We start from the raw sequence: 15,454 nt of genomic DNA on the forward strand, positions 1-15,454 counted from the left end.
GGATGTGTGCATGTGGAGGGGGTTGCTTCTCAGTGAGGGTCAGCACTTCCTGGTGTAAATCCTGGTGCTCTCCCGAAGGCAAGAAGTAATTTGGGGTCATTTGGTCATGGTGTCTGGGAGACTGAAGATGACAACTCCAGCAGAAGGACACAACGTCCTGCAGAGCCCAAACTTGTTGGAGAAAACAGTAATGAAATACCTGGGGGCATGTCTGTGTGCCCAGTGTAGCTCATATATAACTCCAAAAAAGCTTAAAACTAATCTGACTTCCAGTCTAATAAATACAAAATGTCTGAGGGTCGCGTTGAGTGGAATAGGCTCTGACACGCATGGAAGGTCTTCGTTAGTGCTTTGCCCTGAAGCTCATTATCTGGTTTAGAAGGAGGTGGTAGGGAGGTAAGCGGTAGGGAGGAGAGTGATCAACCTCCTGCTTGCAGTGGTCTGCTGGGAGAGTAGGAGGGACTCCCCATGGGAAAGTGTAGTTTGTTCTAGTCTTTATCCTACAAAAGAGGTACCGCTGGAGGTAGAGCAGTGACAGTATGGTTGGGACCATGTTGGACCATGATTATGGATTATACAGGTAGTCTGCAACTACATCTCAACACCCACTCCCCCCTAAGTTGCTCCTGAGCATCCTTGTGGTGGCCTTCAACAGTCAACCATTGGTCTGGAGTGAGCTCTGCGTCCCCATCACATCCCTGTGGTCTTGGTTCTCTGCTTTTCATGGTTTCTTAAATTAGCTTGAAATTTCTGGCACCTTGCTTTATTACATTTTTTTCCAGATGGTTCCTTTCCATCCTACCTACTCAGGTAAATTAGAAATGGTTTTTCATAGAAAAGAATATGGTTTGAATCTGGAGATGCTGGGAGCAGTCTGTAAGCACTTGAGGAAGTGGTTGCATGCAAGAAGTTTGAAATGTTGAGATTTACTATATTCAGAGAACTGATCAGGAAAAGTCGCTTTGGTTTTTTGAGAGCTATCTGAGGTGACAAAGCTGTTAAGTTTAGGAAACAGTTTCAATATAATTGATGTTTTTAAAACAAAAATCAATCCTCTGAAAGCAGTGGTTTGATTCCATGAATTTGAAAGCACACAGCTTTTGGTCTTGTTTGATTCGTAAAGCAGGTCAGGTGAGAACAGTTATCTCTAGCTGTACTTACCCACCTGTGCTGCATCACTTCAGACTTCAACGTGTAGATTGCACTGCTACCTTTGAACTGGTGGAGATTTCTGGATACAGCGGGTATGTTTGAGTCGATCCATAGAATCACAGAATCATCGAAGGCTTTGGGTTGGAAGGACCTGTGAAGGTCATCTAGTGCAAACCCCTGCTATGGGCAGAGACATCTTCAACTAGATCGGGTTGCCCAGCCTGGCCTTGAGATCCCAGGGATGGGGCATCAATCTCCTCTCCAGACAGCCTGTGCCAGTGCCTCACCACCCTCAGCGTAACAAATTTCTTCCTTGTGTCCACCCTACATCTCCCCCTTTCAGTTCAAAGCCTCCCCCCAGTCCTGTCACCCCAGGCCCTGCTAAAAAGCCCGTCCCCACCTTCCTACAGCCCCTGTAGGCACTGAGTGGCTGCAGCCAGGTCTCCCCGCAGCCTCCTCTGCTCCGGGCTGAGCCCCCCCAGCTCTCCCAGCCTTTCTCCGCAGCAGAGGGCTTCCAGCCCTCAGACCAGCTCCGTGTCCCTCCCCTGGCCCCGCTCCAGCAGGTCCCTGCCTGGCTTGTGCTGGGGACCCCCGAGCTGGGCGCAGTGCTGCGGGGGGTCTCCCCAGAGCGGAGCAGAGGGGCAGAATCCCCTCCCTCGCCCTGCCGGCCACGCCGCTCGGGGTGCAGCCAGGAGCTGGTTGCGTTTCTGGGCTGTGAGCACACATTGCTTGTTCATGTCCAGTTCTTCATCCACCAGTCCCCCCGATTTCTTCTCCACAGGGCTGCTCTCCATCCACTCATCACCCAATCTGTGCTGGAAGTGGGGACTGCCCTAAACCAGGTGCGTGAAGTAGTTTGTGTGTGTCAAAACCCAGAATCCACCACTTCTGGGTAGCTGCTACTGTTTTGGTGCTATGAAATGAGGCATTAATGGCACAAGAAACTATTGCAACAATGCAGTTCTGTACCAGGAGGAAAATGCAGCTCTCATTTAGGACCTTTGAACTTCATTAACAATCCTTCCTCCCTTTTTAACCTTTTTAAGGTTTATTAACATCTCCATCCATAGAGCTTCTCCAGTTTCTGCACTCCCCAGCACAGCCCCTGATCTTTGCCCATCCCTGGAGCAGCTGGCCCACCAGCATGGTCCAGGTGGATCCATGCTCTGCAGGTCTCCATGCCCAGGCATCATCCAGCAACCACCACAAGACTTCCAGCTGTTTAAGGAGAGCACAAAACCATCACCTAATGTTCCTGCTGGCTCCATCCCTCTGCACAAGTTTTCCTAGGGCTGTGCAGCTGGATCGGCTCACGCTCAGCTGTCTGCACAGTCCTGTATTGGGGCACGATGCATTTTTTTTGTAGCTCAGATGCACAGGCTCCTCATGCACCCACTGATCGATGAGTCATGTGATCCCTGGGTCACCAGCCTGTAAACTGCTGAGCAAGATGGGGAGAAAGCTCTTCATCACAAACAGCATCCGGAGAGGGGCTTTTCTGTTTGGTCAGCATTTGGAGCTTCTTCTCCTGACAAAGAATTGTGAATGATGCTTTTGGAGGAACAACACCAACCCGCCACGTCCTGTGCGACAACAGGGGTTATTCTGCTTTTTTATGTTAAAAAGTTCACTGAAATCTTATAGAATCATAGAACCATCGAATGGTTTGGGTTGGAGGGGACCTTTGAAGGTCATCTAGTCCAACCCCCCTGCCATGGGTAGGGACATCTTCAACTAGACCAGGTTGCTCAGAGCCCCATCCAGCCTGGCCTTGAATGTTTCCAGGGATGGGGCATCAACCACCTCCCTGGGCAACTGGTGCCAGTGCCTCACAGCCCTCAGCATAACAAATGTCTTATTTCTTAGCACTCTTGGAAATCACGAGCACATCAGCTAGCAGGAGAGCCTCACAGCCAGCATCTCCACTTTGTTTCCCTGCCAGTCCCTATCAAATGGAAGTTTTGTTTCTCTTTCCAAGCCATAAGGTTCGAGATCCCACTCTCCTGCCATGGGAACGGACCCCCTGCTACCCACAAAACCAATGCTGATTAACTTTTCCTGACAGCCTCATCATGTGCCCCGTGCCGTAATGTTCCTACCGTCGACTGGCGCTGCGATAGTTACGTTACATCACATCTCATCTTCACCGCATCAGCCTGCTAACCTTCCCCTGACATTGCAAAGGAAGTCAGATCCCGTCCTCATCAAAGCAGCGCACAGCGTTAATACGCACAGCCAACGGCTCTTGCCTGCCAGAGCAGGAGTTTCCTTTTTTTTATTTTGTTTGAAAGGGATGAGCAAAGGGTTGAGGCCAGTATACAACTGATTCACTTTGATAGAGAAGTTTATTATTTCCTAAGGTGGCTTTAGAGTTCAGTTTCTGCCTCGTCAGCACTTTCACTTACACTGAAATTACTGCAGATACATGTCAGGACAGAGCAGAGGTCTTTGTTTGCTCCCACTGTCCTGAAATAGCTATTGCCTAGCAGGGGATGCAGTGCTGCTGGCAGTCACATGCTGAATCTCTTTTCAGATCCTTAAAAGCTGCAAGGTTTGGGGCATTTATGCAGTCACAGAACAAGGCCAGGAGCTACTGAAGTATCAGGCTGGATCCCGAGCTCCGATTTGGTCTGACATTCACCCGTCTCCCCACATGGATGTATGAAAAATGGGACACAAACCGGCAAAGTGTGCTGGCAGCCCAGAAACCCAGCCGGCTCCTGGGCTGCACCCCGAGCAGCGTGGCCGGCAGGGCGAGGGAGGGGATTCTGCCCCTCTGCTCCGCTCTGGGGAGACCCCCTGCAGCACTGCACCCAGCTCGGGGGTCCCCAGCACAAGCCAGGCAGGGACCTGCTGGAGCAGGGCCGGGGGAGGGACACGGAGCTGGTCCGAGGGCTGGAAGCCCTCTGCTGCGGAGAAAGGCTGGGAGAGCTGGGGGGGCTCAGCCTGGAGCAGAGGAGGCTGCGGGGAGACCTGGCTGCGGCCACTCAGTGCCTACAGGGGCTGTAGGAAGGTGGGGACGGGCTTTTTAGCAGGGCCTGGGGCGACAGGACCGGGAGGTGGCTTTGAACTGAAAGGGGGAGATGTACGGTGTGTTGTAGCGCTCTCCAAACTAGCCAGCTGCAACAAGGTCTTTTACCATCTCATACCAACATACTCTTCATGCCAGTCCTTCTGCTGCCTTCTCCTAGTCTCACCTCATCCAGGGCACATGTTCTCTCTTTCTTCTCTCTGCTTCTTCCTCCTCTCTTCCTCAGCTGCTCCCTCTTCATTGGCTGCCCAACCTCCTAACAGAACCAGCCACACCTGCACTTTATCTACATCAGCCAACACACCCCTTCCCCCCAAGCCACCCCACAGCTGTATATTATCAATGTTAATTAACCCAGCTTCATCCCTCTACAAGGGTGGACACAAGGAAGAAATTCTTTGCTGTGAGCACAGTGAAGCACTGACACAGGCTGCCTGGAGAGGGGATCAATGCCCCATCCCTGGAAACATTCAAGGTCAGGTTGGACAAGGCTCTGAGCAACCTGGTCTAGTGGGAGATGTCCCTGCCCATGGCAGAGAGTTGGACTAGATGACCTTCAAATGTCCCTTCCAACCCAAACCACGTTTCACTTATTCTTTGCCCATTGAGCTGTAGCAACTGCTCTTCTACCCTCATGTAGAAGATTTGGTGATGTGGTTCAGCCTAGTTCACTGCAAGGGAGGGGAACTGAAATTATTTTGTGACCATCAGAAAGAGATTTGCCTGAGGACCATTACTGTGGTATGGTGGATGCAGGACAGCTGGAGTCAAACAACCACATAATTGTCTTGGGATTTTGGTGGGAGCATGCCCAATTTTGGGGGTCATCTATCAGCATGACTCCCTAGGCAGGATGAGGAGGGTGAGGACCAGTGTGCACGGGCAGCACAGCAATTTCATGGTTTGGCTTTCCAAGGGAGCAAACAGTGGAGAAGCAGAAGCTGTTTGCCTGGTCTCTGTGGGCTGGCTGAGGATCCCATGTCAGCCAGCCCTTGTGGCATGTTGCTTCTCCATTTAAGAATTCCCCAGCTTGGCACCTGTACCCTAAGCAGGTAACTCCTGCTCAGTGGGAAAGGCAGGATTTTTTGGGGGGTGACTCCATCCCACTTGAAGCTTTTCTACCAGCTCCAGCTGCTATAGAAGAAGCTGTGCTCCTTTGATAGCCTGTCCTGATTTTTTCAAGCTTCCTGCATCTGTCAGGCCAGTTAGTGAAAAAGTATTATACCTTTCAGCTTAATGATGTATTTTCGTAAAAATGTTCATTGGCACTGAAATTACTAGTACAGAAAAAATCCCCAGCTCCTAAACACTTTGATATTCTGCTATTACCTACCTACTGATAATACTGTTTTATTGCTGGTGCTCAGCAGTTCTGTATCTGCACTGTGCCTGTCTGTGTTCATCAGCCTGGGCTTTCTAAATCTTGGCACCAAGGAACTATGTTTTTCTGGTGGTTAAAATAATTGCTTTAAGTAAAATATTCCTGCAAGATAACATGCATAACAAATAAAACAACGTGCATAATAACAAAATTGTTCTGCTCAGAGTCCGGGTGTTTAAGAATCAAAACAACATAGTGTAGATTCGTTATAGATTATAGATCATCCCTGGAAACATTCAAGGTCAGGTTGGACAGGGCTCTGAGCAACCTGATCTAGTTGATGTCCCTGCTCATGGCAGCAGGGTTGGACTAGAAGACTTTTAAGTGTCTCTTCCAATGCAAACCATTTGATGAATCTATGATTAATTTATTTTAGTTTAGTTTTTAATTCTAAAGGTGAGAATGAGATGGGAGTCTTCGTCCTTGTGGGATCATGAACTAACAGGGGATTTTTGTTCTTGGACATGTTTGGATCTGGAATGCCAGCATGCTGAAGCCATCACCCAGGGTTGATCTGGGCGAGCAGAGCACCTCAGAGGCTGTAGCTCCAAGTGTCTTGCTCTCATTCTTCTAGGGTAGGCTTGGACCAGGTCTCCAAAACCTCACTGAGGAGTGGCAATTTGAACTGCTATTGCTTTGTTAACTTGAAGCCTCAGTTCTGGGTAAAGCTGATTCTGCTTGATCCTCCTGGGCATAGTTTACTCCTTCTTGGAAGGTTCAAGAGTTAAAAAAAACAAACAAACAAAAACAAAACCCAAACAATCCAGCTTCTTCCCCCTCCAGTTACACAGGAGGTCCTTGCTCTGAGCCTGTTCTTTCTGACCGAGATGCCCCCTGAATCGGAGGGGGTTTCGGACCCCATTACACCCTGATACAGAAAGATGCTTTCTCAGCTATTTTTCCCCTTGTAACTGCAGTTATCAATAAATTCCAAGTCGTTTAAAGTGTAAATTGCTTTGTAATTTAAGCTTTTCCTAATCGGATTGGCCGGTGGCATTAATTTCTGCGGTGTCTGGAGGGATACGGAGGAGGCTTTCTGGAGAGATGTCTGGATGAGGGTCACCCAAGTTGCTCTAGAGCGTCCATTATTAACATGAAACTTAATGACACAAATTCTGGCTTGTTAAAACCCAAATCACAACACGAGTGCTGTAAGCCCTTTGATGGCCCCCACGCCTTGGGGTTGTTGTTATGAACCATTGTTCTGCATCACAGCCTGAACCTCGCAGGGGTGGGAGGTTCATCACACCGCCCGTGCCCGCAGCCCATCTGGAGGGTCTCTTGCGCTTATTGCATGGAGGGGTGACCAACAGCATCCCTCAAGCAACCCTTCGACATTCTCAACATACAGCACACACACACACACAAAAAAAAAAAAAAAGTTTTGAAGGAGGCAGCATTGCCGGGCATTAAATACGCAGCAACTAGTGTCACAACCATTAAACTGATGGGGCACGTAGTGGAAACACCTGACAAAGATGAGTCAGAGGACCCAAACAGTGGGATGTCCTTGCCTGGTTTCTACAGCAGTGAGGTGAGGCAGGTATTTGTTCTCTTTGGGATTTGTCACCACGTCTCCAATCCTGTACTGCTCTGGGGTGGAGGAAGGAAAACATAGCATCATTGCTGTAGGACCGAGTCTCCTTCCCAGGGAAGCACAGGATGACAATCCTCTTCTTAAATAGCAAAATAAACTTGCAGTTCAGTTGATTCTTATGGCCTTTTGAATAAAGTTACAAAGTTAAACTAAGCCTAGGGTTCATTTCAACTGGCTTTGCATTTTCAGAAATCTAATCCAAGCCTCAAGTGGGCTCTTTTTTGGGACAGTGCAGGGGGAAAATGGAGTTTTGGTGAGTCTCTGGACTTTTTTGGAGTGTTTCCTTTACAATGAGGCAGAGGTTTTCTAGGCAGCACTGTGAGTCTGGGGCTCCCTGAGCACCTTCCACTCTTCTGCATCAGTTATAAATCCCTTTAACCCCACGGCAATAAGGTCTGCACTGTCATGGACCATACTCAACGGGCTCTTTAAATTCAGATTACTGCACTGCACAGTGCTACAGTGAGATAGGTCTGAGGCTGTTTGGCTACCAGAGCTTGCGCAGACTCCTCTGCTATTCCTCAAGGAGGTTTTTTGGCTGGTGCAGTAAATAACGATGGTAATTCTGGGTCAAGACTGCATGTGGTACCCAGATTAGCTGTGCCATAGCTATGCACATTGCCCATCTCCCTGTAATCCCCACTGCTGTCCTGTTGTGTCATACCTGAGAAGTATGGTGTGTGGACTCTTACTTTGGGCAAATTCTCAGGAATTTTAGCCCTGGAGTTTGCATTTCTGAGGGGCGAAATGCAACATGGGAGTTTTTTGCAAAATTTAAGACAGGGTCTGGAATAAGACATGCCTTTGTTAGAGCCCTGTCTCCTAGTCCCATGAGGTTTTGTTTCCAGATTTGCTATCATGAGTACATCAGCTTCCCTGCCTGTGCCACAGGTCCAGCTGCTCCAGACACGTGGATTTTGTTTGACTTTCAGGCAGAAGAATCTTGGATTTGTTTATCTGATCGAAGATTTTTGTTCTCCCTTTCTGCTTCTAGTGCAGGGCTGCAGAGGTTGGCCCTTGGCTATTGATCCTCTGCTTTGCAAAGGTGTGGCGTATTGAGCTGCTTGAGTTGATGAATTACCCCAGTAAATTAAAAGACTGGGGAGGGAGGAGAAATGTGAACACTAAATTCCTTCTTCTCCAACAACAGGGAAAATAATGATGCAGAGAGAGAGAACCTGTAGCCCAGACACTGCCCAACGTTATTAAGCTGATAATTCACACTGAAAACCAAGAGGAAATTAAGGGCTCTAGGACAAAAGGTCCTATGTTTTCTTAACATACTAACTTTTTCTTTTGAGGTGCTGCAGGCCTTGGCTGGTTTACAGCCCATGATGATCCGCTTCTGTTGGGTCCAAATAGACCTTCATCTTCTTCAGGCTCAATGGGGCTGTTTTTATTCTATCCCATCCTGTCCTACCCTACCCTGTCCTAGCCCAGTCCAGTCCAGTCTATTTTTACTTCCCTGTGATAACTGTGGAGCTCTTGAGCTATCATTTCACCCTAGAAGAGCCCTGGATGAAGGACTTTTTATTCCTCCCTGATCAGATAGCTTAATATATTCTTGGTAGGAAGATCCAAAACCCTGCTGGAGCAGCTGCTCTTAACCCTGTGGAGGGGATTTTAAAGAGAAGAATTAGAACTGGGAGCTGAGTGCTGACATCGGTCTAGGGCCAGAATCATTTCAGTGGAAAATGCTGGGTCGGTGCATCATGCTCAGAGCCAAATTAAAGCCTTCAGTGGAAACCTGGAGAAAATAATTAACTCTGCAAAGCTTGAGTTGGCCTCCAGCTGTACTGTCATGCTGCATTAAGGCTGCTCTTTAGGTCTGAGTTTTGCAGAATGAGACGAGGCCTGGTATAGGATTTACACATCTCCGAGTGCTTTTAGTCTCTGTTCTGCAAGGAAAGGCTTAACTGCACCTTTTTCTCTCTCTGCCAAGAAGAGGTGGAGACGTTTTCATCATTTAGATATGTTTGTTCAAAGCTGGGAACTTCTGGCACCTGAAAAGCCCGCTCCTTTTTTTCAATCCTGCGGTTTAAATCGCATTGGAAGATGAGCTGGACCAGCCAGGGGGCTTGGGGCCAGGCTGCCAGTGCCTCCGGCTGCCAGGGGACAGGTAAGTGCCCCCACGAGGACTTTCCTTCTTGCAAGTGCTTGAGCAAATTGAGCATTTCTGAAAACCCCGCAGGGGACCGGCTCCCAGTAAAAGGCTGCGAGATTTGATCAGTCACTTGTCTGACTCACTAAATGTGTCAGTTTTAAATGCCACCTAGTTTGATAAGCTTCACTTAGCACTACTGGGGGCCTTTTGTTTTTCCTTATCTATTTCTATACCTTTCTTAACAGACTTGCAAATGCAGATGAGGACAAATTCCAAGTAAGAAATTTTAGTTAATACAAACATCCCTTGTCTCTTTTTACATAAACCCACACAAAAAATGAATAATTTGAATAAGATGTGGCTGCCCAAAAGCCTCTGGTATTCCCTGAATTAGCAAAAGGTGACATCTGCAGTGTTTGGGGTAATCTGAAAAATGGGTTAAATTGTCTGTTCTTTGGGATTACAACTTCTTTTAATCCTCTTTTGCATTTCTAAGCTTCGTTTACTGCTTTATGATTTCAGTAACCCCCTTCGCTGTGTTTCTGAGTCAGCTGGGTCACCACGTTGGGCTGATGGTGCCTGGCCCTTAGCTCAGCAGGGGATGGGGTGATGGGAAGAAAGATCAACCATTTTCTGCTCCATATTTTAGTGATGAGCTCCATATTCTTTGCAGAGGCCAACGTGAGACCAAATCCTAATTTAATAAGGGTGCACAGAGGGCACCAAGCAGTATGTGGCTGATCTCTTTGCCCTGGTATCCAGTGATAGGATGTGTGGGAATGGCTCAAAGCTGCACCAGGGGTAGTTTAGGCTGGACATTAGGAAGCATTTCTTTAGCGAGAGGGTGGTCAAACCCTGGAACAGGCTTTCTAGAGAGGTGGTCAATGCTCCAATCCTGTCAGTGTTCAAGAGATATTTGGACAATGCCCTTAATAACGTGCTTTAGGTTTTGGTCAGCACTAAATTGGTCAGGCAGTTGGACTAGGTGATTGTTGTAGGTCCCTTCCCACTGAAAATAGTCTCGTCTCTTCTCTTCCTCTTCTCTTCCTCTTCTCTTCCTCTTCTCTTCCTCTTCTCTTCCTCTTCTCTTCCTCTTCTCTTCCTCTTCTCTTCCTCTTCTCTTCCTCTTCTCTTCCTCTTCTCTTCCTCTTCTCTTCTCTTCTCTTCTCTTCTCATCTCTTCTCTCCCATTCCATTCCATTCCACTCTATTCTATTCTGTTCTACTCCTCCACACGGAGCCAAGGTCATGGTCAGGTCTTTCGGTCCTCGCTGGCTTCATCCCTCCCACCACTGGGTTTCGGTGTTGATGCAGCCTGTGGTTATCACTGACTCGAGGTGTGTCGGGGTGGGTGGTTTAGGGAATGTGCTGGGGGTGGGACGCACACGCTGGAGAGCTGGCGCCTTTGCCAGGTGTTGAAATCAAGACAGAGGAAAGGGGTGTTGGCAGAGCCGCGTGGGAGCCCAGTGCCGGCACACCGGGCTTCGTGCCGGGGAGCAGCGCTACTCCAGCTGGGCTGAAGGGGGTCAAAGCCATCGTCTTCAAGTCTTGCATGGGCATATGCTGCCAGGCTTGGTTGTCTGGGTGGCAGCACAGAGCTGCGGGGTGGTCTTGCAGAAAAAGTAAGTTCATCACCAGGTTGGTGCCTCTGGCTGGGCTCGGTCCATCCAGTCTCTCATCTTCCCCCTGCCCTGTACTGCCGACGTCGTGCTGAATATGCTGCGGCCACCGGGTCTGTGTCCCAAAGAGTTCCAACTGTAAAACACAGAGGGTTCGGGGTGGAAGCTGCGAGCCGGAGCGAGTGCTGGGGTGCTGTAACCTGGGCATGTGTTTTAGCTGGCTTACAGACTTGCTGAATTCCCTCAGGAGCTGAAAACTAGGAATTGGTTTGCAGCCCTTTGCAAATACTCTCTTTAGTGTAAATAATGCTGCAGGACTCGGCATCAATGAGGCCGGAGGAAAGAGTTGCTGTCCTCACCCAAGCTGCTCTTCTTCTCCATCTTGCCTCCTGAAATGCTGCTGAGCACTCGATGCAAGCATTGGCTCATAGAATCAGAGAATGGTTTGGGTTGGGAGGGACCTTCAAAGGTCATCTAGTTGAAATATCTCTCTGTCTCTGTTTGTTCTCCTTCAGGCTGGAATGGGTGGAAATCATCGAGCCTCGAACTCGGGAGCGCATGTACGCCAACCTCATCACGGGGGAGTGTGTATGGGACCCCCCTGCTGGGGTGCGGATCAAACGCACAAATGAAAACCAGTGGTGGGAGCTCTTTGACCCCAACACCTCCCGTTTCTACTACTACAATGCCACCACACAGAGGACAGTGTGGCACCGGCCACAGAACTGCGATATCATCCCTCTGGCCAAGCTGCAGACCCTGAAGCAGAACACGGAGTCACCAAGGGCTTCCACAGAGAACAGCCCCGGAAGGAGCAGCAATGTCAGCAGGGAGGGCAGCACCAGCTCCTCCCTGGAGCAGGAACTGGAGGGCAGCGAGAAGGTGCAGGAGCAGAGATCAAGCCGTCAGTCAACCCAGTATGCCGTAGTGAAAGAAGAAACGGAAAGGTAAAAAAAACAAGGCTGTCTCTGCTGTCACATCACAGGCGCGTGTGACTGAGCTCGGTGATGGGTTGGTGCAATTAAATTGTGAGTTCAGATACCCTGGTAGCCTCCCAGTGCTGTGGAAGAGCGGAGTCCTGGTCCTGCAGCTCTTTCTCTCTCTTGCGCAGATGTAGTTTGTGGATGGCTTCTCTAGCTAGATTGCTCATGGGTCACTGCACCAAGTCTTGGAGAGTGGGTTTGCTCCTCCATAAAATAATCACTTACAGGAGGAAGAGGTAAAAGCATCTGTGAAAGGTGTTTCTCCTTCTTAGGGGCAACTTAGGTGTTTCCTCCAGAAAGGTACATTAGAGAAATAATTTCTTTTCCTCTGAATTACATGGTTTTATAGAGTGGTGTGGTTTTAAATCTTTTCCCTGGATAAGATCTTCCTAACAAAGCAGCATGATTCATGCTGCAGCCATGGGTTGTCCCACTGGTCTATGGAGCTCCTAGCAGAGATGACTTCTTTTGTAAAGGAGACGCTTCAAACTGTACAGTAAGTTATTGTCCAGTTTCTAAGTTCCAGCTGCATACGGACAACATACTGAAGCATCTGCATTGCTGCTCCATGTGCTTTATTTCATGCTTTTATGGCTTGCAAGCTTCAGATCAGGCAGTTCATTACTTAATATATTTGTATTCTATTAAACAATGACTCTTACAATGTTAATAGCCCAACAGTGTCACTGGCGAGCAATCAGCAGCGTGATTTCTGCTCGCAACTAGTTCTGCTTCCTTACAGCTGGCACACAGAAACTGTGGCTGGGTGATCTCATGGCCGTGCAGGATGGGAACAGGAACTCCCAGCTCAGCAAGTGCTTTCATGTGGGACCTCAGACGCAGCCTTGCCTCCGTGCGTCTAGCCTGTGAGGGTAGGCTTGATCTCCCCGAGCTCTTGGAAGATTCCCTGATAAAAATGCTGAGTGTGGAGATGGCATCTTCCCTTGCAAGGCAGGTGGTGTTTGGAGAGGGAGATAGTTTCGGTGTTCAGTCACAGGGGTGCTGGGTGAGCTGACTGGCATTCACTGCAGGAAACACGGCTGCCCATGGTGGCCAGGTCCAGCTGGGGCTGTTCCGGGTATGTGCTGCTAGCTATTTAATCCAGTCTTTGCTTGGACATCCCCAAAAATACCAAGCCCTGACCTTTGATAGGACAAGGGGTAATGGTTTTAAACTAAAAGAGAGTAGAAGGAGATGAGATGTAAGGAAGAAATTTGTTATGCTGAGGGTGGTGAGGCACTGGCACAGGTTGCCCAGAGAGGTGATTGATGCCCCATCCCTGGAAATATTGAAGGCCTGGTTGGACAGGGCTCTGAGCAGCCTGGTGTGGTGTAAGGTGTCCGTGCTCATGGCAGAGGTGTTAGACAAGATGACCTTCAAAGGTCTGTTCCAACCCAAACCATCTGATGATTCTGTGACCTGCTACAGGCAGCAGCCTACTGTACTCTGCCCATCACCCCCTACTTCTAGCTTGTGGCCTCAACTAACGTCCGTCAGAGACCGCTTGTGCAGGCTACACCCAGAAACATGTAAATCCTCAGCTGTGGGGAATACAGATTCGCTCTGGAGTGGGAGTGCTTTGTCAAATGAAACTACCAACATCCAGAATAGCCAGGACCCTGCTGCCCACCCTGCGTCCTGCTTTGTCTGACCGTAGCTGGAATGGGGAATATATTTCTCCCACCCCTTTGTGCTGGGCATTGCACAGGTATGGCACAATAACACCTTTCCTGAAGAGTTTCAGGGTAAAGACCAAGGGACTCCAGGCAGTCTTTGGAGTTGTGCTGAAACCAGTTGTTCTTTTTCCCAGGGTCATGGTGGCTGGCCCATGTGCAAGCAGAGTTCTCTCTCTCTCCCATCTCCTCCCTCCCAGCACCAAACACTTCCCTTGTCCACATCTGTAACTCTGCTTCACTGCTCTCTCTATACCTCCATCCCACCCACATTCACCTTCCCACCACCCTCTGGGTTGTCCAGTTTCTCCTTCATCCAGCTTGATGCTGCTAAGCTACAAGTGGCTTGTTGTCTTCAGGTATGTGCCCTGTCCTGGCATGTGCCCTTCTTGAAGGCTGCGTAGATAATGCCAGGCATCAAGAGAAATAAATGAGGTGCTGTCTGCATCATACCCAGAGGGTTTCCCAGCACTTGCCCTTGCGTGAAGGGATCCCATCTCCCATACCTGCATTTGGATGGGCAGGGGAAGTCATCCTGGGCACAAGGAACAGGAGCAATCACTATTGGAGCCTGTTTTGGGGGGTGCAGAGCAGAATCATTGGGTTTTGTTTCTAGGATTGCAGTTGCTGTTTCATAACATGCTGCCCTCTGGGGAGCGCTCTGTGCTGCAGCAGGCTGGGCTCAGCAGCTCTCTTTCTCAAGTACTTACTCCTGCAGCTCCATATTTCACACAGCAAGCACCTGGAATGGACTTTCACCTCTCCCTGCTGGACACAGCCAACAACTCAGCTCATGGCTGGTAAACAAGCTGCTCGCAGCTCCCAGCCCTTGGGCTGAACTGGTCCCAGTTGCCCATGGGAATCTGGTGTTCTATGTCTGTTTTTAAACTCCCCATCACTGTCTTCTCCAGACTTCATAGCAGCTCCAAGAGGAACCTGGAGGTCGGTGAAAGTCATGGTACACAGTGCCCCCACGGGTGGTAGCATTGCAAATTTCTTCCTTGTGTCCACCCTACATCTCCCCCTTTCAGTTCAAAGCCTCCCCCCAGTCCTGTCACCCCAGGCCCTGCTAAAAAGCCCGTCCCCACCTTCCTACAGCCCCTGTAGGCACCGAGTGGCCGCAGCCAGGTCTCCCTGCAGCCTCCTCTGCTCCGGGCTGAGCCCCCCCAGCTCTCCCAGCCTTTCTCCGCAGCAGAGGGCTTCCAGCCCTCGGAACAGCTCCGTGTCCCTCCCCCGGCCCCGCTCCAGCAGGTCCCTGCCTGGCTTGTGCTGGGGACCCCCGAGCTGGGCGCAGTGCTGCGGGGGGTCTCCCCAGAGCGGAGCAGAGGGGCAGAATCCCCTCCCTCGCCCTGCCGGCCACGCCGCTCGGGGTGCAGCCCAGGAGCTGGCTGGTGAAGCAGGAGCTTGTTCCTGAAGCACTGTGAAAGGTTGAGGGGGATCAGGTGAATGGGTTTTGATCTCCCTGGACTTTGCTGCCCAAACAGGTGGGGGATCAGTGGCTCCCTGGGTGAAGGTCCATTCCCCATAGCATTTGCATGCTGGACCACAGAAGCTAGTGTGGACACTGCAGGTCACTAATCCTTCGTGTCCTCCACCCACATGTTCTCTTTTCTTTTCCAATGCTTGGGGATGCAAAGCTGCTTAGTAGAGTGGGAAGAGAAAGGACTGCACCTGGGCTCTCAAATAGAAAGGTTTAACCCATCGAGACCTCCTGCTGGTGGAGAAGAGCAGGCCAGCCATGGGGAGGCTTTGCTTCTTGCTGCTGGAGGGTTGTGTGTCCTTTCAGCCCCAGCAATTTGTAGTCTTGGCCTTGCTGGGGACCAGCAGAGTGCATACCAGGTCTCCTAGCTTTAAAAATAAATCAAAAATTTTAAAAAAACAGATGCCACTAGAGGGAGCAGATATTCCTGTTCGC

At 49.7% G+C, this 15,454-nt stretch overlaps 1 protein-coding gene across 4 annotated transcripts in view; it reads left to right on the forward strand.

Annotated features, from left to right (window-relative positions):
- ARHGAP39 (Rho GTPase activating protein 39) overlaps window positions 1–15,454 on the forward strand; it is a 148,165-nt gene that overhangs the window by 72,815 nt on the left and 59,896 nt on the right. For all 4 annotated transcript variants that reach the window (XM_056331239.1, XM_056331238.1, XM_056331241.1 and 1 more), the window contains exon 2: window positions 11,399–11,830. In XM_056331239.1, coding sequence (XP_056187214.1) covers window positions 11,399–11,830 — 432 coding nt within the window. The remainder of the gene's footprint in view (window positions 1–11,398; window positions 11,831–15,454) is intronic.

The sequence above is a fragment of the Falco biarmicus genome, chromosome 3, assembly GCF_023638135.1.
Source record: "Falco biarmicus isolate bFalBia1 chromosome 3, bFalBia1.pri, whole genome shotgun sequence".
Lineage (NCBI taxonomy): Eukaryota > Metazoa > Chordata > Aves > Falconiformes > Falconidae > Falco > Falco biarmicus.